This window comes from Rattus norvegicus, chromosome 6, assembly GCF_021556685.1.
Source record: "Rattus norvegicus strain SHRSP/BbbUtx chromosome 6, alternate assembly SHRSP_T2T, whole genome shotgun sequence".
NCBI lineage: Eukaryota > Metazoa > Chordata > Mammalia > Rodentia > Muridae > Rattus > Rattus norvegicus.
Genome location: NC_141539.1, coordinates 54,850,407 through 54,874,702, shown reverse-complemented (window position 1 = coordinate 54,874,702; position 24,296 = coordinate 54,850,407). Strand labels below are relative to the sequence as shown.

Below are 24,296 nucleotides of genomic sequence, written 5' to 3'. Positions count from 1 at the left end.
AGCTCTCGAGTCTTAGGCACATATTAGAGGGCATCATTAGATGAATACTTCATTCTGCCTTAGGTGAATAATTGAAGCTAGCAATTATGCAGCTAGAAACTGTTCTTGAAGAGCTGGTGATCACAGTAAGAAGTATTGGTCCTCTATAAGATGTGCTAGTTAGTGCAACTAGTGAACATCATGTCCTGCAAGAAACTATGTGCAGACGGTAGCTGCTTTATGTGTCTGTCTCGTAGTTTCATGCATATTAAGATTATTTATATCATATGGCATTTAAAGTAACAGTCACAATGCCATTTTCTCAAACTGCAAAAGAACTTTACCCAAGGATAGGAAACTGCTATGTATTCTAATTTGCATCTTTTAGGGACGTAATGCATCTCTGAAATAGTATGTTGTATTGATAGCACAAATTCTATTGTGTTTGATTTAATTTTAAACTGTGAACTTAACAGAAAAGCTTTTCTGTTAAATTCACCACCCCTTCATTTCCACAAATCATAATCATATGAAGTGAGGACATGACCATTCCAGGGTATGGTAGAGGGGGAGATTTTTGTTACAGATACAAGGCAGAGTACAGCCAGAGGCCTCTGGAAGAGACCAGAGCAGGGAGAGAAAGCACTAGACTAAATGTGGCCAGAAGAATTGGACCAGGACATGAAAACGGGGGGGGGGGGGGGAGACAAAGAGAGAGGAGCAAGAGAGTGCAAAGAGAACCTGTCTGAAATGGGGGTTCTGTGGGAATAAGAAGCTGTGGGGGAAGGGAAATCCATGAGCTGGAAAAGTCTAGGGTAGGGAGCAGAGTTAGAAGAGCCAGGACACCAACATGAACTCTCTAACATGTATTTATGATGCTTTGGTATGCTAATGGGCACCAGGGGTAGCCATCTGTCCCTTCATAAAAGCATGCTCAAGTGAATACTGCCCTCTGATTTCTGATTTTTTTTAATTTGAAAGTACTATGGGCATTAGTAATATGGCATGAGGTAAAGATAGTTTATAATGAAAAATAAGTACATGGGGTCCATGCTTTGAGCGGAGTTTGTATACAAACTTGTAATGTCATTAAAGCCTGGCATTGCAGCCGAGCACGGTGGTCTTCAGTCCCAGCACTCCTGAAACAGAGAGGCTGATGTCAGTGAGTTCAAGGCCAGTCTGGTCTGCAAAGTGAGTTCCAGGACAGCCAAGGCTATACAGAGAAACCCTGTCTCGAAAACAAAAAACAAAACAAAACAAAACCAATCAAACAAACAAAATAGCATGGCATTCCAAAGAGAAATGAATGCTTCAAGTACGTAATAGTTAATCACTTATTGGGTGCTGAACTTGAGACAGGAACTTCTCTAAGTGGCTTTGTGTTATTGATTTAAGTGGATTTGTGTTGTTGTGTTATTGATTATTCCTTAAAGCAACTCTATATACCAGGTACTATTCTAGTAAGGCTAGTTCTTTGCCTTGGTTGCCTAGCAACCAGTGGCAGGGGCAAGACTGAGGAGTCAGAGTTACTGTTTACACAGTTTTGCACTGTGTACCAAAGTTCTGTCAACACTGGGTATTCCCAAGGGCGGCTCCTTACTTTATAGATGAGAATCTAATTCGTATTGGTTAGTAGTGTGCAAATATTACTGAGATCCCAGGATAGAGGAGGTTAGGGAGCGCAGTCTCCATTCTGAGGTCTGGCTGCTTGTCTCCTTCAAAACAAAACAAACTGGAGAAAATCCTGGTAAAACGGAAGGATTTCTCTTCATGTGGCTGCCACTGGGATGGTAGACCTACAAGTTGTCTTAGGGGTGATGAGAAAAGCTCAGTCCTCTAGAGGAAGGGAGCCAATGCAGGGCAGGAAACGCATGGCTGAGCAGCCTTGGTCACACTGTGGTCTGATGGACCATTATTTGCAGTTGGAACGTTCATGTCACTGGGTGTGGAGGGGCTCCAGCACTGGTCGCACTCAGGAGATGGACGGAGGAGATTCATAAGTGTGGGGCCTATGGGACCTGTCGCTGATTCAGTAAGGCCTTGTCTTGGGGGAGAGGGGAGAAAAAGAAATGAAAACTTGCTGCTGGGTGGAGTAGTTAGGATTCTGGCACAGGACATTTGCAAATCAGGTGAGTCCAGGGTGACTGTAGGAAGACGTGACTTGGAGAAAAGGATGCACCAGGAAGACAAGATGGAGTTGTTGAGGCCGCTAGGCTTAGGACGGTGACTTCTAGGCTCTGCTCTAGTGGTCCGGGAGCACAGGATGTTGTGAAAATTGGCAGTTAACAGTCTGTCAGCAGTGGGTGGGGAGACACACTTCTCCTAGTAGCCTGAAGGACTCCCTTCCTCCTAGTAGGGAGTCAAGTTGGATCCCTGACTGTTGTCACAGACAAGAGCTTTAGGAATGAGTCAGAGTGAATCGGAAGTTGGCAAAGTTATTCAAACCCAGGCTCCTGTGGGCAGGGACAGGACTGATGGGTGGACTCACTGACTGTGGAAAAGGACTGTTCACACTGGACACACAGACGTCAGCACTCTGATCAGCACAGAGTCCTGATTACGTGTCTCGGCAGTGGCTGTGCACATAATTCTGTGTCTCTCTGAGTCACATTGCTCAAGGGATGCCATGTACAACAAAGTAAAATTTAAGCAGTACGGAAAAAATTTTAAAAAGTGGCTGTTTTCCTTGTTTCTCTTACCTGAAAGGTAAACATGGAATTTACAGAATGGTTTTATAAGGTGTGTTGTTTAGACTTAGGGTGAAAGGAGCACTAGCCACAAACATCCTGGCCCTGTGTGAATAAGGTTCTCCATTTTAACATCCTTGTTTGAGATGTCTTTGGGAAGACAAGCACCAATTTTATGGGCAATTTAGATTTTTATCAGTTGTATGGAAGATTCTTTATCCAGCCAGCAGGAAAAGACAAGATAGGTTGATCCTGTTAAGAAAGGGAGTGGGGGAGAATAGGCTGTAGGTTTCAGAGAAAGGCCAGGATGAATGTCTTTCAACTCAATTAACTCTATAACAAATGGTATGGTTCAGAGTGTGTGTGTGTGTGTGTGTGTGTGTGTGTGTGTGTGTGTGTGTAGGCGTGCACACACACACATGCATTCACAGCTCTTACATAAATGTGCCTGTCAGTCAGTCTGTCTTATGTTCCACAAGCAAGGACTGCTTCAGTCCCTCCAGAGCACAGAGCCTGAGTACCCGCAAACCATGAAGAGCCCCAGAAAAAGATCCAGATTAGCTCAGTCATCAGGAGTTAGAGTTGTCCTGTTTGTCTAGGGTTGGTTATGGCCTGGCTGAGTCCAGAAATCCTTGACTGTACCTGTAGCTAACTTCGGTTGACACAGCTAGGATTACCGACTCATGTCTGCTGACTGTTTCTTAGGTTAACATGGCTGCCTCTAAGAAACACTCAGCCTATGGGTTTTCGAACACTTAGAATGTAAGACACTGGCGAACCCGGAGCTCCTGGTATCCAGATGCTCGCTCCGCCTGTTTTACCACTTGCTGTTGTGGCTGCAGGTGACCCATTTGGACGTTTGTCCTTTTCTGTTAGAAACACTGGTATTTATCGTAGAATATTGCTTCCTGTAGAAGGACAAGAAAGAACAGTACAGGACAGGTGTCACTGTTCTCTAAAAGAATAGGACCATTATCTTGCCTGTCAGTTCACCCAGCTGTTGAAGGAAGGGTTTCCAAAGAAGAAATACGTTACTTTATGTCCATGGCTTTAGAGAGATACAGTAGGGGTTCAAGGTCAGCCTTTCTTCTTAGAAGCTATTTTTTCCCATTTTTTTAGCTTTAAAAAATACTTTCATCTCCCTCTCTCTCTCTCTCTCAATCTGTATATGTGTGTGTATCTGTCTCTGTCTCTTTCTCTCTCTCTCTCTCTCTCTCTCTGTGTCTGTCTCAGTCTCTCTCTGTCTCTTTCTCTGTGTGTGTGTATGTGTGTGTGTGTGTCTGTGTGTGTGTCTGTGTGTCTGTGTGTGTCTCTGTGTGTGTGTGTGTGTGTGTGTGTTTGTCTGTCTGTCTGTCTGTCTGTCTGTGTGTGTAGGCACCCCCAGAGGTCAGAGCCTGCCATCGGATCTCTTGGAGTTGGGGTTACAGGCAGGCACAAGTTGCCTGTTGTGAATGCTGAGACCAACCTTAGTTCCTCTGGAAAAGCAGCGCACACTCTTAACTACTGAGCCATCTCCCCAGCCCCCTTAGACTATATCTGTAATGTTGTTTTCTTAAGCAAACAACCACTTGGTTCCATCACACTGTACAAAATAAAATAATTATACTTTAAAATCATATGGGGGGCGTTTTTTTTAGTTGAAAGTACCTCCCACTTTATAAGAGGACCATTGCTTTCTGCAAAAAAGAGAGAGTTGAGTGGAATGATAATGTTTTCATAGTTACAGGAATGATGCATTCTAATCATATCGGTTATTCTGCTGTCATTCTAGCTAAATTAACGATCACTTAGTATTTATTGTTTATAAGACGCTGTTAGCTACATGGTTTTCAAACTGTTAATGATGAGGAAGGTGAAGCCTAGGCCCAACCCGTGAGGATGCTTTGTGGTGAGCATGTCCTCAGAGTTGTTCACTGACACAGATGTCAAGGAGATGGAAGTCACTCGCTCTCATTCTATGTCTATATCCTACATAGAGTGTGTCTGTTCTGCCATGAGTGAGGGAGCCAGGAATCTGCCATCCTGTAGGCCTGCTGACCCACTCTTGAGTGCTCCTGACCCAGGCTCTAAAGGGGATTCCCTCTTTCTTGCTTGTCTCCATGTGGTGTGAGACGCAGGCTGCCCCAGGTGCATGCACAGCAGTGGCAGCTGCCAGAGGGAGCTGCACCTCCTCCTCTGCAGGCTTCAGATGGAGGCAGCAGGGACTGTTCTTCAGGGGGACGGCAGCCAGGGTGGTGTTGGAAGAAAGGAGATGTCTTGGATGCTGTGAACCTGTGTACCTGACTCCATCCATGGCTCCGGGTGGGGTTTATGAGGACAGTGCTGACTGGTAACTCTTTTCTCTCCGTGTTGTGTTAGGATTTATGCCCTGTGTAAAGTGAGTCTGTATACAGAGCGTTCTGTTTCCACACAGAAGGCGGATGTAATTCGAACTGATTGTTTATTTAGTGGAAAGTGAGTGTCAGGGCTTATGTGGCATTTGGTTATAGCTTTGATGGGAAAACAGGATTTCGGTCGGTGTGAGTACATAGTGGCGGAGTAACTTACCCGGTACGTGAACCATGTAAGACAACTTTGTGCTCAGGAAGTAGTGCTCTAACTAAATGTCAGTGCATAGACTCTCCTGTGGACCGTGAGAGGAGAGTCACAAACGAGAGCTGGATCCGGGCCAGGGGGAGGAGCCTATGAGAGCCCTGGTAAGAGTTTGGGTGTTTTGTTGTTGTTGTGTTTTTAGCTTTGTAATTAACTCGGCAATCTATTTACTGAATAATTTCTTAAGACAGAGTTTTGGTCTGTCACCCACACTGACCTTGAACTTACCATGTAGCCCAGGCTAGCCTTTAATTTGGCCTCCTTGCCTCAACCGCCTGAGACCTGCAACTATGTGTGTGTGTCAGTGGAGCTGCTGGAGCTTGGGCTTCATTCTGAACTCGAGGAACCATCAGACACATGGGTTGTTTGTTTTGGGGGTTGGTTTGTTTGCTTGTTTGTGTCAGATAATGAATTTAGCAAATGATTCAACCCCAGGATGACGGGGCTAGAATGTTTAGTTTCAAAACAGGTCCTGCAGTCCCTGCCACTCATCTGGCTACTGTGCAGGAAGCAGCTTTGAGGAGCCCGTCGCTCACAGGTGCAGCTGTGTGTAGGGATCCAGCTGTCTTACAGATGTGCGAGTGGACCCAGAAGCACCAAAGGACAGACTTCCTGAGCCCACTCAGTGTTTACTGCCCCCCGTGTTCGTTAACATTAGAAACCCGACGTTCTAATCACTAATTTTGAAATCCTTTGAAGAAATTAAGAGAAGAGGAAATACATTTATGGAGTCTTATGTTTATTGAAATATTTGTCATGCCTTTAAGCATTCAAACTTTTCATTTAAAAATGATTTCTAGTGTGGCTTTTGAGAGAGTGTGTGAGTCTGTGTGGAGGCCATTGATCAACTTCAGGTGCATTTTTTTTGGGGATAAGGTTTCTTACTGGAATGTGGGGCTCACCAGGGAGCTTAGCCAGGGAGCTTACCATAGGGACTGGCATTATCAGTGCATGCCACCATAGGCCAGGGTAGTCTTAAAGATTTATTTTATGTATATGAGTATACTATAGCTGTCTTCAGACACTGCAGAAGAGGGTATCAGATCTCATTACAGATGGTTGTGAACCACCATGTGGTTGCTGGGACTTGAACTCAGGACCTCTGGAAGAGCAGCCAGTGCTCTTAACCACTGAGCCATCTCTCCAGCCTGACCTTGAACTTCTAATCTGTGTTCACTTGCCAAGTGAGATTACAGATGTGTACCACTACTCCTGGCCACTACCTCCGGCGTAGTCCTGGAGATTGAACCCGTGCCATGTGTACTTAATCTAATTACCATCTAATCTGCATCTTTGCTCAATTTTCATTATGTTTTACAAAACGAAATTTAAGGTTTTAACCATTATCAAGTGTTCGGTTGCACGGCATCAAGTCTTCACACTGAGTTACCCCCATCCGCCCACAGAGGTTTGCATCTTAGCTCTAACTGTATGCATGAAACACTGAACTCCTCATTCCCCCTTCCTGTAGCCACTGGTAGCCACCATGCTACTTTCTGTCTGTGTGAAGGTGAGTTCTGTAGTCGTCTGACTAGCTACACTCAATCCTGCTGTAACTGATTTATTTCACTTAGCGTGATGCCTCTAAGGGTCATCCACGCTATAACACGTGTTAGAGCTTCCTTCATGTTGAAAATGAAAAAGCATTCCATTCTGTGAATATTCTGTGTTTTGTACATACATTAGTTTCCTGGTAGACATTACTCCTGCATTTTGACTACTATGCTATTATAAAAACGGATGCACAACTATCTCTTTGAGTGTCCACTTTCAGTTCTTTGGAGTATATTCCCCAAAGAGGGATTAACTGGAACCTATGGTAATTAAAATTTTTTTCTGAGGCATTGTTTATTGGTTTCTCTTCCCTTGCTGTGATAAAATATCCTGATGAAAACAACTTGAGAAAGGTCTTCTATCGTCTTGTGATTCCGGAAGAGATATAGTTTGTCATAGCAGGACAGGCATGGCGGCGGCAGTGGCAGGAGCCCTCTAGTCACCTCAGAAGTCCAGAAGCCGAGCAAACAGGAAGTGGGGCTAGACTGTAAAACTTCAAAGTTGTAGTGATGTTTCCTCCAGCAAGGTTCCACCTTCTAAACGTATGGTCACCTCCCGGAATAGTTCTTCCAACTGGGAACCAAGTGTGCAAGCACAAGAACTTTGGATGGGGCTGGGGCTGGGGGTAGAGGGGGCAGGACATGCTCACCACACAGCGTCGTGTCTTGCAGGTTTCCACAGTGCCACAGTGTCCTTCCCCAGCAGTGCAAGCTTCCCGATTCTCCACAGATTCACCAGTGTTTGCTTTTTTTTTTTCTTTTTTCATAAATGCCAATCAAAGGTTCGTGAAGCATCGCTTTGTAGTGGGTTGGCTTACCTTCCCCTATTGATCTGTGGTATGGGGAAAACATTTTTCATGTGCTTATTGATACTTTCCACATCATTGAAGAAATGTGTATTTAAGTCCAGTCCCCATGTTTAAAGTAGGCTGTTTTTCTCTTGTTGAGTTCTTGATAAACTCTTGTTATTAATTCCTTATTAAAGTCATGGTTTGCAGTTTTCTACCATTTCTGTGGGCCAGATATTTATGGTTTCTGGTGCTCTATGCTTGTTTCCTTCCTCTTGAATTGAGCTTCTGTCAGGTGTCACTTCCTTAGCCTGGACGACTTCCCTTGACCTCTGTTGAACATCTGCTAACAGTGCAGTCTCTGCTTACTGGGAATGAGTTCACTTCGTGGTGGGTTTTTTACCCCCACCCCCAGCATTTTTAAAGCACAGTTTTCTAGATACAAAATTGTTGGAGGAGCATGTTATCTGTCAACACTTACAGCCCACCATTTCCCTGCCCCTTGACCTCCCTTAGTCATACCGAAAACTTATCTTTCATGGCTTACATCATATTAATGTTCTATTTGGAAGTTTTCTCTGGTTTTGACTATTAACAATGTGGATAACCCATGCTTAGGTATGGATGATGTCTTTATGTCTGTTCTGTGCAAACATGGGACTTCTTGTCTTGTTTGAGATAGGCTCTTAGGTTGCCCAGCCTGGGTTTGAACTTCTTATCCTTTCCCATATACCTCCTAATGCTGAGATAGGAGAGGTCTACAACCATCTTAAGTTAATGTCTTTATAAAGTTATAAAACTTGTTTGCCTATAAGTTAATTATATATTCTAGCTAGCCCACATAAAAGACACAGAAACGTGGTATTTTGTTCACAAGCTGTAAGCCTAGGTTGGGTGGGTTCTGTGATATTCTCCCAGATATACAAACCGTATGCCCCTTGTGACCTACTTTTTGAGTCTTGCACAGGCTCCTTTTGCGCCGTCAGTCTGTCCTTGGGGTGAACTTCTCTGGGCCACCTACATGCTGCTGGTCCATCCTGTCTAATGAAGACCTCCTGACCTCTCCATATTCCTTTTCCATCTCCCATGGTCTTTCTCACTCACTTCTCAGGTCCCGCCTTTCTCTCTCTACTACCCAATTACAAGATCTAGCCCTTTATTAACCAGTAGCTTTAAACTGGAGAGCAAGGGTTACCCAACAAAGGCTGGTTAGGTGAGAACGCACCGTCTGGGTGGTAACCATATCTTGGGACTTTAGCATTGGTATACATGGCAACAGACTAACCCTCAACCTTTGCCAATACCTCTGGGAGTTCCTTCCTCTCTTCTTCGTACCATGTTGGAGAGGGACTTCAACACGAGTCAGTGTGCCGCTGCCCCATGTTTCACAAGGTTCTTAGACATTTCATCTTTGTTCATTCATTTTTTCAAAGGGATAATTTCTATCCATCTGTCTTTCAGGGTTTTTGATTGGCTTTTAAACATTGGTTATATTTGTTTAGTGTCTATGGGATAGTGTGCATGTGTGCACACATAGATGCAGGTGTGTTTGCCTGTGCATGCAGGTGGGAAGACCAGAAGTTGGTGGTCAACATCTTCCTCTGTCACTTTCCAGCTTACTGTTTGAGATAGGGTCTCTTACTGAACCTGTCTCGGCTAGACTGACTGGCCAGCAAGTCCCTGGGATCCTCCTGTCTCCGCCCTCCAATGCTGGACTTACAGATGTGTCCTGTCAAACCTGGCTTTACATGGGTGCTGGAGATGTGAAATGGTCCTCACGCTTGCGCAACAAGTACTTACCCACTGACCATCTCTCTAGCCCAAGTCCTCGATTCTTCCTTCCATTGAGCCATTCTACTGACTTCAAAACCAAGCCAAACCTGGGTTGTTAGGTTTAGCAACACAATTTCCCTTTGGATCTTTCTTGTAGTTTTCTCTTAATGAAGCTGATTATTGAATCACTATCATAAATTCAGCTCATCCAATATGGTTCCCTATGCCCCCATGAAGGAAATAGCCTCTTTGAAATCTTCGCGGAGTTCCATAACTGTGCCCAGTTAGAGTCAGATTTTTGCAGTCTGTGGGTCACAGCTACGTTTTCTCTGCATGTCTTATGTTTGCTAAGAACTGGACATTTTAGGATCCTTATGGTAATGATTCTGGATCCTGAGTTCCCCTCTCCAGGTTGTTGCTTCCCAGCAGGTGGGAGAACTAACTTGTCTGTGCTTTAATTCCTGAGTTCCAACTGACTGTGGTTTGTGGCTTTGAGGGTTGGCTTGTGTCTGCCTGATGTATGGTCAGAAGTCACTGACAGCTGATAGGTCTTGTGTGAGTTTGGGAACATCTAAAATTCAGGCAGTTTTGACTTTCTGCTGGGTTATCTCATGTCCCCTCTAGCACAGAGACGGCCTCCATTGCCTTGTTGACTTCCAGACATGGGTGGATGGCTTGGGCCCTGCCAGTTTCTTCTATATACCCACAAAGCATAGCCACAGCACAGACACATGGAAAATTAACCAAACTCCTACCTGTCTCACTTTCCATTGTGTTTCTAGTTAGTTTACTGCATCTGGGAACGACACCATCTCATGCTCTCTGAGCTTCCAAGCCTCTTGCTTGTCTTTTACTTAGGTCACTGTAACCAGCAATGCTCAGGGCAGGGTGTGTGTGTGCGTGTGCGTGTACCTGTGCATGCGTGCGTGCGTGCGTGCGTGCGTGCGTGCGTGCGTGTGTGTGTGTGTGTGTGTGTGTGCGCGCGCATGCGTGCATGTGTCAGTATGGTCAAAGCTACCATACTGACAGATTTTGGGATTGGGGGGCAGGATGGCATCTTTGAGCAGGGATGCCAGTGATTTCTACTGTGTTAACTGAAAATCTGGTCTATAATGAATAAATGCTTCTTCACTTATCATATGTCTTTAATTTCCAGAGTGCTGATTTCCTCCCCTAAGTTCTGTATCATTTCTCTCTGCCTTTTTGATGGTGGAGGTGGGGCAGGATCTGCCATGTTCCTCACTTTACTATGCTGTCCTGGAACTCGCTGTGTAGACCAGACTGGCCTTGAACTCGGCAACCTACCTGCCTTTACCTCCCAAGTGCTGGGATTGAAGGCATGGTTTTTCAAATGCACTTACGGTGTAGAAAAAGCTGCATTATAGTTACAGGACTGAGATAGACCCAGCATCCATATAGTTACAGGACTGAGATAGACCCAGCATCCATATAGTTACAGGACTGAGATAGACCCGGCATCCATATAGTTACAGGACTGAGATAGACCCGGCATCCATATAGTTACAGGACTGAGATAGACCCGGCATCCATATAGTTACAGGACTGAGATAGACCCGGCATCCATATAGTTACAGGACTGAGATAGACCCGGCATCCATATAGTTACAGGACTGAGATAGACCCAGCATCCATATAGTTACAGGACTGAGATAGACCCAGCATCCATATAGTTACAGGACTGAGATAGACCCAGCATCCATATAGTTACAGGACTGAGATAGACCCAGCATCCATATAGTTACAGGACTGAGATAGACCCAGCATCCATATAGTTACAGGACTGAGATAGACCCGGCATCCATATAGTTACAGGACTGAGATAGACCCAGCATCCATATAGTTACAGGACTGAGATAGACCCAGCATCCATATAGTTACAGGACTGAGATAGACCCAGCATCCATATAGTTACAGGACTGAGATAGACCCAGCATCCATATAGTTACAGGACTGAGATAGACCCAGCATCCATATAGTTACAGGACTGAGATAGACCCGGCATCCATATAGTTACAGGACTGAGATAGACCCAGCATCCATATAGTTACAGGACTGAGATAGACCCAGCATCCATATAGTTACAGGACTGAGATAGACCCGGCTTTGGAAGTGAGGAGTGAACCCGCTATGCTAGTCGAACACTGTACCACCGGGCTACCTCCCACCATCCCACTCTTTCAAATAAATGCTGTTCGTTGTATTAGAAACAGCTTTTAGTTTTTCCTTGCCGTTGCTAATGAATTATTTTCCTAAAGTATTTGGGAAAATTTTAGCACCTTGATTCTGCTAGTTTTAGAGGCTACGTGTTTTCAGGAAGTATAAAATCTTAAAGCCAATTTTGAGAAAAGATTAGATACCTAGAAAAAAAAACAAAGAGGGAAAAAGATGGTAAGTAAGAGACATCTTTTATGCTTCTAATTCCTTTTAGTACCTGAGGTGGGAATAATTTATGGAAATTTAGTGATTTCTTCTTGAAATACAGATGTTTAAAGAAGTTGAGAAAACTTTTAAATTATTATGATGATGCTGATAGTGGTGGTGATGATGGTGGTGGTGGTGATGATGATGGTGGTGGTGGTGGTGGTGGTGATGATGGTGGTGATGATGATGGTGGTGGTGGTGATGATGGTGGTGGTGGTGATGATGATGGTGGTGGTGATGGTGATGATGGTGGTGGTGGTGGTGGTGATGATGATGGTGGTGGTGATGATGGTGGTGATGATGATAGTGGTGGTGGTGGTGATGGTGGTGGTGATGATGATAGTGGTGGTGGTGGTGATGGTGGTGATGATGGTGGTGATGATGATGGTGGTGGTGATGATGATGGTGGTGATGGTGGTGGTGATGATGATGGTGGTGATGATGATGGTGGTGATGATGATGGTGGTGGTGGTGATGATGGTGGTGGTGGTGATGATGATGGTGGTGGTGATGGTGATGATGGTGGTGGTGGTGGTGGTGATGATGATGGTGGTGGTGATGATGGTGGTGATGATGGTGGTGGTGGTGGTGGTGATGATGATGGTGGTGGTGATGATGGTGGTGATGATGGTGGTGATGATGATGGTGGTGGTGGTGATGATGGTGGTGGTGATGATGGTGGTGGTGGTGATGATGATGACTGGTTTTTCAAGACAAGGTTTCTCTGTGTAGTCCTCGTTGCCTTGGAACTCAATCTGTTGACCGGGCTGGCTTTGAACTCTCAGAGCTCTGCCTGCCTTTCTGCTTGTGAAGTGAGAAGAACATAGAAGGGTACAGATAGGAAAATAAGGATAATCATGGTCTTTCTGTAGAACGGCAACTGTTATGTAAACGTTGGTATCCACCTTGACAGCCATCTTCCATGCATACTTTTTGTAAATATACAATATGCCCCTGCCTTACAAACGACTATAAAAAACATTTAGTAAGATTTAGTGAACATTTCCCTGTATTATAAGATATTCCTGTAAAACAAAACTCTTAATCGAAAGTGAAGTTTTCTTTTATTTACTTATTTTTCTTTTTAAGACAGTGTCTCATGTATTCCAGACTGGCCTCAGATCCATTGTGTAGCCTTGAGTTGCTAACTCTCCCTCCTCAGAGCTGGACTCAGCAGGCGCATGCCATCACACCCAGTAGATACGGTGCGTGGGATTGACTCCAGGGTCTCCTGTGTACTAGGCAAGCACTCGACCAACTGAGCTGCACCTTTAGCCCCTTAAAGATTGATGTAGAGATAGTAGTAGCATACATGAGTGCACATCTTAACTATTTTTTGTTTATTATTGGGGATTCTTTTTAACCATCAGTTTTTAGATGAAAGGACTTGTACAGTACTTACTGAATTGAGCTTGAGAATGTTAAAGGCTTTATTTACTTTTTATTTTCTTAAAGATTTCTTTTATGTATGTGAGCGCACTGTAGTTGGCTTTTCAGACACACCAGAAGAGGACATCGGATTCCATTACAGATGGTTGTGAGCCACCCTGTGGTTGCTGGGATTTGAACTCAGCACCTCTGGAGGAGCAGCTAGTGCTCTTAACCACTGAGCCTTCTCTCCAGCCCTCAAGGCTTTTACTTTTTGAGATCGGCTCTTACTATCATCCAGACTGGCCTCCAGCTCTGCTGACGATGCCTTTGAGCCTCCTGCCTCTATCTCTCGGGCTTGTACCACTGTAACTGTTTATATGGCTCTGGGGATCAAACCCAAGGCCTTGTGCATGCAAAGCCACTTCTCTCCTCAGCTGAGCTGCGCCCCAGCCTCTTTCCAAAGCCCATGATACTTTCTGAAGCTGGCTTCTCTCATTCCATTCCCATCGCTCACCCGCAGTGCTGAGGAATTTCAGTTTAAACATATTTTTGTAATACTGTTTTTTATTTAAACAAATAAATACAAAAGAGCCAAACGACTTTGCCAGTTTATGTGACACAAATGTTCACTAGTTTGTTTCTAGGTTTCAATTTTCTTACTTCTTACATCATTCTATCTTAGTTTAAAAATTCATTCGAACGTGTTTTTAATTTATCATCTAACAAATTGATTCAGATCTTGATCGGAGAAAAATGACAGCTAATAAAAAGAGAATTTCTGACAAAGAAGAGATTAGGATACATGTCTTTATATATCATTGCTTTTTCTGAAGACATTTAGAAAATTAGACCCGATAGAAATATGTCATGACCTACAAAACTGTTCCCCAAGTCTTATTTTCTTAGAACAGTTTCCACGAGACAGGAACTATGTAATTTCTAAAAAGGCTGTTAAGTTTCATTTTTAAAAATGAAAATGGAGTGATGGTGGTGGGGACTTAATAATCCAAGTACTTGGCAAGGCTAAAGCAGGAAAAAAAAAGTAGTTTATTTAGACAAGTTTTATCCTGTTGTTTTAAATAATAAAGAAGCCAGATTCTTGAGTTCTATATCTTTTCCCCGTGTTATATAATTCGAGACTTTACATACTGACACGTCTCACACATTGGTAAGCAGCCACTGTCTTGCTAGATTTCTTACGATTGCACCAAGAGTCTTGATTAGGGGATTCTCCACTAGTGCTGGTGTTGGACCAGTTGGGACCCACCAAGCTCCCTTTGTGATCCCTGCTGTAGTTAAGCCCCAGTTTCCCATCCTAGGACACTGTGGTGAAATGACTCTTGTTCTGGAAATGTATTACTGAATTCAGAGAATCCCTGCGGCCTCATTCTCCCCTGTGCATATGTTAGTCAGCATTCACCCCAGAAAGAAGTACTCGAGAATCCTGCTCTGAGTAATAAATGAAATTACTTAGTGGTGCTACATAATATAAAGTGGGACTAGACCTTTGAAGGGCAGAATTATATCATGATGCGAGTGTATTAGTGTATTGGCTAGTATTTCTATTTTGTTTCTTTTAATATATAAGAAGAGTTTGGGGGGCTGGGGATTTAGCTCAGTGGTAGAGCGCTTACCTAGGAAGCGCAAGGCCCTGGGTTCGGTCCCCAGCTCCGAAAAAAAGAACCAAAAAAAAAAAAAAAAAGAGTTTGGGCCAAAATAAATGCCAAAAGGTAATCATATTCCCTGAACAATGGAAGCCTTTTGACAAATTTGGGAAACTGTCAGTTGGTATTTAAACCAAAGGATCATATTTGGCAAGGAAGAGCTGCCACCCGCCCCTCCCCCGCCCCTTGCCAGCTGTGGCATTGGCTGAGCTGGCTGGAGCGGTGCTGGAGCATTTGATCGCCCTGGTGGTACGGGTGCAGGTCCGACTCAGCCACCTCTCAGACTCAGATGCAGGCTTTGACTTGGTCCACCCAACATTCATGAACTGCTGGAGCCTGTGAAGGAGCTGGTCCTACAGACCCAAAGCTGCAGGATCTCCATGACACAGGGCAACAATGGGATCTACAAGAGGAGTCTCAGTGAGGCTCCAGTAGAGTGTAGCAGAAGCCAGAGGCTCAAACCAGACCAGTGACTCACTGCATTGAACATTTAGGATATACTGTGTGACACACCGTGACACTACAGCTTCCACAGCGAGAGGGGTGTGTGTGTGTGTGTGTGTGTGTTCTTCAGCCTGGGGGCAGGTGGGTTTACGTTGCAAGGATGAGTGTGATTGGGGTGCATGATGGAAAATTCATAAAGAATCAGTAAAAATTTTTAAAAAGTCTCCTTGACTACTATATAATTTTTAAACCTTTTTCTTAGATTTATTTTTGTATATTAGTATCTTGCCTGCATGTATGTATGTATGTATGTATGTATGTATGTATGTATGTATGCGTGCATGTATGTATACATGTATGCATGTATGCATGTATGTATGTGTGTATGTATGTATGTATGTATGTATGCATGCATGCTACAGGTATGCCTGACATCTGTGGAGGTCAGAGGAGGGCACTGGATCCCACTGAACTGGTGTTACAGGTGGTTGTGAACCATCATGAGAGTACTGGGAACCAAATCCAGGTCCTGTCCATGAGCAGTAAATAGATTTTACCTGATGAGCCATCTCTCCAGCCCTTTCCCTTCCGTCCTCCCCTTTTATGAGACAGGATCTCACTATGTAGCCCTCAGACTAAACAATCCACCTGCTTCTGCTTCCTGAGTGCTGAGATTAAAGGCACACACCCCATGCTTGGCTCCTTGGCTGTCAGTTTATCAAAGTGCATAATAGTCATCAAATATAACTCTCATAAATACTTACTGGGCTAGTTTTAGCAAAGCCCAGATACAATTCTGTTCTAGTACTGTTCTTTGGTACAAACTAACCCACTTACTGCTCACTGCTTGGTTATATTTTGGAGAGACTCCTTGATGAATTCTGATGATTAATAACAAAGATGTAAGTAGAATTTATAAAGTCGATATTTAGGAGGCGAGGGATGCAGCTCAGAGGTGGACCAGTTGTCTAGCATACTCAAGGACCTGGGTTTACTCTCCAGCACCACTAAAAGCCACAGGTTCTTTTCCAAAGGCACTTTGATGAGTTGCTCTTCAGGCCCATTTGGCTGCTCCATATCTTTTTATTGAGTAGAATTAAATGGAATGTTTGTAAAAGAACAACAAAAAAGGCACCTGTCTTTTCTAATCTTCTCTGTGCTCTCGTATATCTTCATAGCAGCACCGCTGGAGGCACAGTGGATAGCTATCCCATGTGGAGGGGAGTGGAGCTCATGTGGTTTGTCTTTCATTCTTGACCCACACAAGCTGTTCGTCATATTCATGGTGGAGTTATGTAGAATATTGGAGCCTATCCTACACTAGAGTCCTCCTATTAGAAATGTTCCCTGTTGATAAAATTCCTTCTGTGAAGATGCTGAATGCATGGTCCTTTTACTTATGCCCCAGTCTACGTAACTGTTGAAAGAAGTAGTTGGTATTTTATAGACCAGAGTTTACATGGAGAAAATATACTAAAGACAGATGATGGTGATTTGGTTACATACTGAAAAAAAAAAAACCAAAGTTTTAAACATGGGAAAAATAACTGCTGAACATTGATCCAATAAAGTTCTAGCATAATGTTCTGGTTGGTTTTTGTTTTTTTTTCCTTTTTCTCCTAGTGGTATTTTTTGAAATGGGCTTAAAAAGAGTTGACTTTTTAATCTTTCGTAATAAATAGCATGTGACAAGGTAGTGCTTCCTGGCCTGAAGCCCTAGCACTCACTTGTGTATTCCATAGGCTCCCCTTCCAATAGCAAGAGCAGCAGCTCACTGACAGCTGCCGCTGGTTCTCATTTATGCCGCCACTGAGATGAGGAGAGGTGTATATATGCAAACAACTCCTCTTTAGAAACCTAGAAACCTGTACAGAAGAGAGAGTGAGTCAACTCTATGCCTGTATTCTAAATGACCTCTCCTATTAAGGAACAACAACATGTTTTGTGCAACTACTAGTTTTATAATGGATCATGGCAGTTAAATAAAATGCTTGAGATATCAGACCTGCGTATGAAATGTTACAGTGCCTTATAGAGGAAACAAAACAGCTTGTAGAAGCTCTTAGAATTGATAATTATATATTGGGGATGACTAAGGAGCTATTGAATAAGGAGCTTTAAACAGAGTTTATAGAGAATTCTCAGAGGAGGCTGTTTGTGGATAACTGAGTCTTAGATTTTGATTGTGGTTTTGAGTCCAGCCTTTCATGGCTGAGCCGTCTCCCTAGCTTTGCATAGCTGATTCTTAAAGCGCCACTGATAACCCTGGCTAGGAGCGGACCATTCTAGATGAAGTGGGAAGTGTATCTCTGTCATGTTGCCAAAGCTAGATTACATAGCTCAATACCTTGGTTAAATCAGTGTAGTAAAGTTCTGGCATAAATATAGTTAGTTTTGGAACTGAATAATTCACTTAACTACATTTAGTGAAAGTTTCTTAAATGATTAATGACTAGCTAGATGATACATTTATATTGCTTCTTGTAGATGAAATGTAGATAATGGACTGGATTACGGTGGCACATGTATGCACACACTTGTTTAGACAGGATCTGTCTGTGTAGCTGACTTAGTGTTATGCTTCTGTGAAAAGACAGCAGGACCAAGGCTACTTACAAAAGAAATCATTTATTTGGGCCCCTGCTTACAGCGTCAGCCGGTTAGTCTGTTATCATCATGGTGGAGAACATGGTGGCACACAGGCAGACATGGTGCTGGGGAAGGAGCTGAGAGCTACATCCTCACCCCCAATCTGCAGGTAGAGGGACACTGAGCTTGGCCTGGGCTTTTGAAACCTCAAAGTTCACCCCTCCCCCCCCCAGCAACATATGTCTTTCAACAAGGCCACACTTCCTAATCCTTCCAAACAGTACCTCAGCTGGGGACCAAGAATGGAAATATAGGAGCCTATGGGGAGCATTCTCATTTAAGCCATCACAGTACCCCAGGCTGACTTCAGACTCAAGTTCTTCCTGCCTCAGTCGCCTCTGAGGTGAAGTTATGGACATGCACCCCCATACAAGGTTAGAGAAGGGGGCTTGTGCCTACGTCCCCTCTCAGCCATAGGACCCCTTCTGGCTCAGGCCTGCGCATGCTGCCACAGTCTCTGTGGGTATGTGTCAGCACTTGTGTCTGGAAGGCTCTGTTTTCTTGGCATCTTTCATCCGCACTGGCTCTAACAGTCTTCCCTCTCTTCTTTCACAAAGTTCCCTGGGCCCCCAGAAGGAGATTTGATGGAGACACCTCATTAGGACTTAGTAGTCCAAGGTCTCTGATTCTGTGCACCTTGTCCAGTTGTGGGTCTTTGTTTCTGCCTGCTGAGGAGGGAGCTTCTCTAATGATGATGAACAAGAAACAGAGTAGAGTGATCTGCGAGTATAGTAGAGTGTCCTTGGGGACCAATTTATGGCTCTGTTCCTTCAGTAGAGATTCATGATTGCTGTGGAAGGACCTAGCGGCAGGGGGTCCTGGGTTCTATAAGAAAGCAGACTGAGCAAACCTCGAGGAGCCAGCCAGTAGGTAGCACCCCTCTGCAGCCTCTGCATCCATTCCTGACTCCAGCTTTATGCTTTGAGCTCCTGCCCTGAAATCCTAGAGGCTATAATAAGTGAACGCTTTCTTTCCCAAGTTGACTTGGTCATAGTGTCTTATCACAGCAATAGTGATATCACAGCAATAGAAACACTACCTAAAGCAGATAGTTCCTGATGGCGGAGAACAGATATGTATATACCAGACTGCCCTGTAGATGGGTATTGCAGGGAGCCTGTGGTGTCACCTCACTGTTTCCCTTCCTTTCCTGAGCACGTGCATTTCGTACTGGTGTTCTCAGTCTCTCTCTCTTTTTTTTTTTTTTTTTTGTTGTTGTTGTTGTTCTTTTTTTTTCGGAGCTGGGGACCGAACCCAGGGCCTTGCGCTTCCTAGGTAAGCGCTCTACCACTGAGCTAAATCCCCAGCCCCGTTCTCAGTCTCTTTATCACCCTCCTTGCCTCTGAGATTTAACTGTAGGACATTGTGCATCGTATGCATTTGGTGTATATTTTGTGCTTCCCCCATCCCCGGAACCATCTGATCTGGTAAGACACTTGCCTTCACTGATAATTATAAAAGATAAAAGTATTTTTCTCAGATAGTAGGGCATTTCCACTCCAGTAAGCGAAGTTCAGCAGTCTTGAGTGAGACTTCTGTTGTTTAATACACCTGTGCTTTTTTATATGTACTTTATTTTAAGCTAATTATTATTTAAATGTGTATGCAAAAACCCAAGTGCATTGAGAACACACACACACACACAAAATTAACTTTTGTGTATTGTATAGAAGACAATAATTTTTGAGATTAAAAGATCTCTGAAACAAAGACTCACAAAGTCTTTGTGTTGAGGCCATATTTGCCTGTCATTCTTACGATGAATATTTATGGAGGACATATTGTGTAGAATACAGCATCAGCGAGCACCCAATGGAGTTCTTTATTCTTTGACAACCAAGATGCTAGCGTGGGCTATATTCATGTCTAATGTCAGGTTATCTGACTATTGAATCACAAAGATAACCGGCAGAGTGAAGAGGGATCTTCCTTTTATAAAAAACACAACAAACCTCGGAGTTGGCATAACCCTTTGTCTGCCACACTATAAATAGAGCTCACGAGGAGACTGAAGGCCAAGTTCGGCAGGATGCAGAGTCGGCACAGATCTCCTCCTGCTGTCTGTTCTGCAATCTGTGACAGTTGTCTGGCTGCACCAGGGTGCACACTCTCTCTGCAGTGTGGGGATATGCTTGAATTCCTAGACCATTCTCAACAACCAGGATACTATCCAAACACATATGTGCAGTAGAACAGTGAAATTTAAATATATCTTAAGACTGTCTCCCTCTATGGCTTAGTTGCCAAAGAGTAAAGGATACAGTTTGAGGATGAGTTTCAGATTGTCTGGAAGATACAGGGCGATTGTGTATCTGGTAGAATAGGAGGCAGCACAGGCTACATGGAGACCATCTTGACAGACCATCCAGACAGCCCAGCATTCATTTGTTTTACACAAATATTTACCAAATTCCTTAATCTCTATGCTTTTTAGTGAATAAGATGGAAACCCTTCTTTACTTATTCCTTGGTCCCGATTTCTTGAACAAATAACCCAGTCAGCTTCTCATTAATCTACTTAGAACGTGTCTGACAGTCTGTGACACTGGAAGCTACTAGAAACAGCGTCCCATTCTCAAGGACCATGGAAGATCGCTCATTAGCAAGTCTTTCCCATGTCCATCAAGCCAGGCAGTTTGCCCTGTCCCTGCTAGGGAGCAGCAATACCCAGCCGTCCCCTACAGGACCGTGAGACAAACACATTTTACCATGTTAGAAAGAACATAGTATGTTATGACAGTGAGTCCTCCCACAGTTGGAGGAGCACAAAACGTCCTTTCTGAAACAAATGCACCTAAATTAGCTCTGTGTGGGTGAAAGGTTAAGATCTGCCCCTCTCCAACCCCAATTTGTGGGTGTGTTAGGGGAAGTTTGTGGTGGTAGAGATTAAACTCAGGGCCTCATGGGTACCATGTAAGCCCTGTCCCACTGTCCCATAGCCACAACCCATGACTCTTGATCTGACTTTTAACATGTGGCTGGAGAGAAGGGGTAGCTTGGGAGAAAATGAGGTGAGTTCTAATGAAAGGAGACTGCAGGATGGCTCTGCGGACTGTAAGGCCTACCGCTGCAACCTTTCAGAGGTTCGAGTGACATTTGTATAGGAGGTCAGTTCTAGTCAGTGAGACAACTGCAGCAGTGCCAAGAATCGGTCTCAAATATTGGCAAGTACTCCAGGGAAACTGATGACCCAACACAAACACACATTGATGATAAAGATGCTCAAATGAGAGGAGTGTTAAGTGATTGATGAGGACACAATTGATAAGCTGCTTACAAAATGACAGATTTTTTTTCCAAGGCCAGCAGTTTGGAACCACAGGACCAGAAAATGCTTTCTGTGAACTGAAATTTAAGATAACACTAATGAGTCAGGGGACATGGAGAACCGTTAGGTGCTTCATCTCCTGTTGAATATTGGTCATTTGAGCTAGCTACCTTCACAGTGTGAATGCTCCCAAACACCCTCCATTTGGATTGACTTTTCTCCTCTGTCTTCCTCTGTGAAGTCTACGAATTTTGTTAAAAGGCCCTTGCTTTTCTTTCCTTTTTTGCATTGTACAAATGATATAGCCATCCCATTCCCTATCTGGCTGTCATTCATGGAGACGGAAAGTTGCAGAGCCTCACCTAGAAGAGGTTTTCACCCCTGTGGAAAGTTGTAGCCCAATTAAAGTGTGTAAGCTATGTTAGCTAATGATAACAGTGTGTGGGTGTGTGCGGGTGCACGCGTGCACGCTCACATGCGCTATCTAGCCAGATATTGTTTGACAGATTCTTAACTTTCTGTTTCCTAATCACCAGGCAACTCCTTAATTATGGTTTTCCGGCCCAGAGAGAACTGACTGGTCATGCTGACTTCGTATTTCATCCGGGAAGTTACTTACTAACTTGGCATTCTGACTTTATGTATCTATCATTGGAGGTCTTTAAATATGAACCTTTTCTCAAGAAATGCTGTTTCTGCTGGGTGTCTGAGACCCAAGCTCAAGTCCAGGCACTGTGGGGAACACTTGCCAAAGTCCTTAGGTATACAGCAGTGGCTGACAGCAAGGGTCCTGGGGTCAAGATAGACAGTTCTAGGATCAAATATGGGTCCTGTCATTTACTAGGATGTGTGACTCCGACCTTTTTATGTCCTGGTCTTGCACTTGTGAAGTGGTCACATTGGCTATTGTAGGATTGTGGGATTGAGTAAGAAAATGCAGGTCAGGGCTTTTGAGCCTCAGTAATTTGAGTATGTAAAGCCAGGTGGATGCTGTATTTGGGGTTGGTTTTGTTTTTTTGTTTTTCGGTTGTGTGTGGTGGGGTTACTGCATATGGTAGGCCTTTAAACAGCACCCCTGACCCAAGTCTACTATATGTCTGTGGCCTTCCCTAGCCCCCTACACTTGGATGATCAAATTGTCCCCAGGCATCTTCTGTGAAGGGCAAAATGTGGCTGCACAGAGCAGGGTCTGCAGAAAGATAGTGGTGGCTATTATCATAATGATGATAAAGGCACTGGGGAGGACAGATGGCATTCAGGATGCTGTCCTGAGACCCACGGGGCCAATCATGAGCCTGTCATTTTATCACCATCATCTTTGTCATCATTACTAGTTTCACGCTTTCACTTCCCATATCTTAGCCAAGATAAACTCCTGTCAAAATAAAAACACCTACCTACCTTTGAAGAAATGAAAGACAAGTATTAGATCTTTAGATTCGCAAATGAGAAAATGGTGTCTAAGCTCATGACGTGTATGGTATTCCTGTGATATTTAATGTTGGGGTTAAGTCACATTGTTGTATTTTCTTCCTCAACGCACAGCACTGTATTAAGCATAAACAAACAGAAATTTAAATTATTTTGAGCAGTCTAACCATAAAATAATGTTAAAAAGCTGACTTTGTCCAGGTATGGTGGTTCATGACTTTAATCATAGCCCTTGGGAGGCAGAGGCAGGTAGATGTATTATGTTTGAGGTCAGCCTGATCTACGTAGTGGGCACTAGGACATCAAAGCTACACAGAGAGGGGGGCGGGTGGAAACTTCCTTTAAAGGGAAATAATATATTCCCCATAGAGGAGATATATAGCCAAAGTATTTGTAAGTTGTCCATATTTAATAGTTTTTAAACATTTAAGTCCTTTCTTTTAAATTGGCACCCAGTCTTTCATGTAGCCAGAGAGCCTTTTTATATTCTTTGTAGAACAATGGATGGGTACAGCGTCTTGTAGAAAAATACACAGTAAATATGCCTTAAGATTTATCATGCCTTTTAGACTCCCAAAATAACATTTGAAATAATGTAAAATGTCTACATATATTTATGGAGAATAAGTTTATTACAAAAATATTACAATAAAAAGCTAGTTAAATGGTCAGTATTAGGAATGAAGTTAATTATAGCAAGGTAACATAATTTGTGGTCCTTAAGAACAATATTTGGTTGTTTCTGGTGACGCAAACATTCTTAGCGCTAAGGGAAAAGGAAGCAGTTTTCAGACTGCATGTGTAGTTTAAATTCAACTCCAACAAAGACCAGGAGGAAATATTGTCAGTATTGCAACATCTGGTACTGAGGAAGTGGATTGTGAGGTTCTCATAGCTATATGATTAAATTGATCATTTCATGGCAAACTTGGATTTTTTGTTGTTGTTGTTGTTCATGTTTTCCTAGGTAATTTTAGGGTTATAAATGCTTCTTTACTTTGGAAATAAAGATTAAAAGGGTTAAGTATTGAGTAGGAATAAGCAAAAAGCAATGGCCAATATCTTCAAGTATGGATTTATATTATGAAATTTTCATAAAAATTATGATATATAATCAATTTTAGGGGGTAGATTCCTTTCCTTGTAATTAATGGCTTTTAAAAACCATCATGGTTTTTATGATCGTTAATTTTAAATTTCTTTTTTTGGTTGAGATTTTACATATCGTTATACCATTTTCCCCTTCTATTTTCTCCCTCCAAATAGTCCCATGTTCTCTTCTTTGCTCTCTTCCAAATTCATAGCCTTCTTTTTCATTGTTATTAACATAAGTACATGCACATACATATACATTCCCACACACACACACACACACACACACACGCACACGCACGCACACACACGCGCACGTGCACGCACGCACACACACACGCACACACACACGCACGCACACACACACGCACACACACAAACACACTCACACACACCACACACACGCACACACACACAAACACACTCACACACACCACACACACACGCACACACACGCACACACACACACACACACACACACACACACACACACACACACCCTGCTCAGTCTGTTACTGATTAGTGTTCCTAGTGAGTATTTGTTTTCCAGGCTCACCACTTGG

The 24,296-nt window shown here is 43.4% G+C and overlaps 1 protein-coding gene across 4 annotated transcripts in view; it reads left to right on the top strand.

The window, feature by feature from the left end:
- Positions 1–24,296, top strand: part of Prkar2b (protein kinase cAMP-dependent type II regulatory subunit beta) — a 91,270-nt gene that overhangs the window by 34,937 nt on the left and 32,037 nt on the right. The window contains exon 1 of one of the 4 annotated variants that reach the window (XM_087552278.1): positions 4,579–5,362. Coding sequence is in view for 1 of the 2 variants with exons in the window: in XM_087552275.1 (XP_087408401.1) it covers positions 4,977–4,995 (19 nt within the window). In the remaining variant the exon portion in view is untranslated. 4 annotated transcript variants of the gene reach the window in all.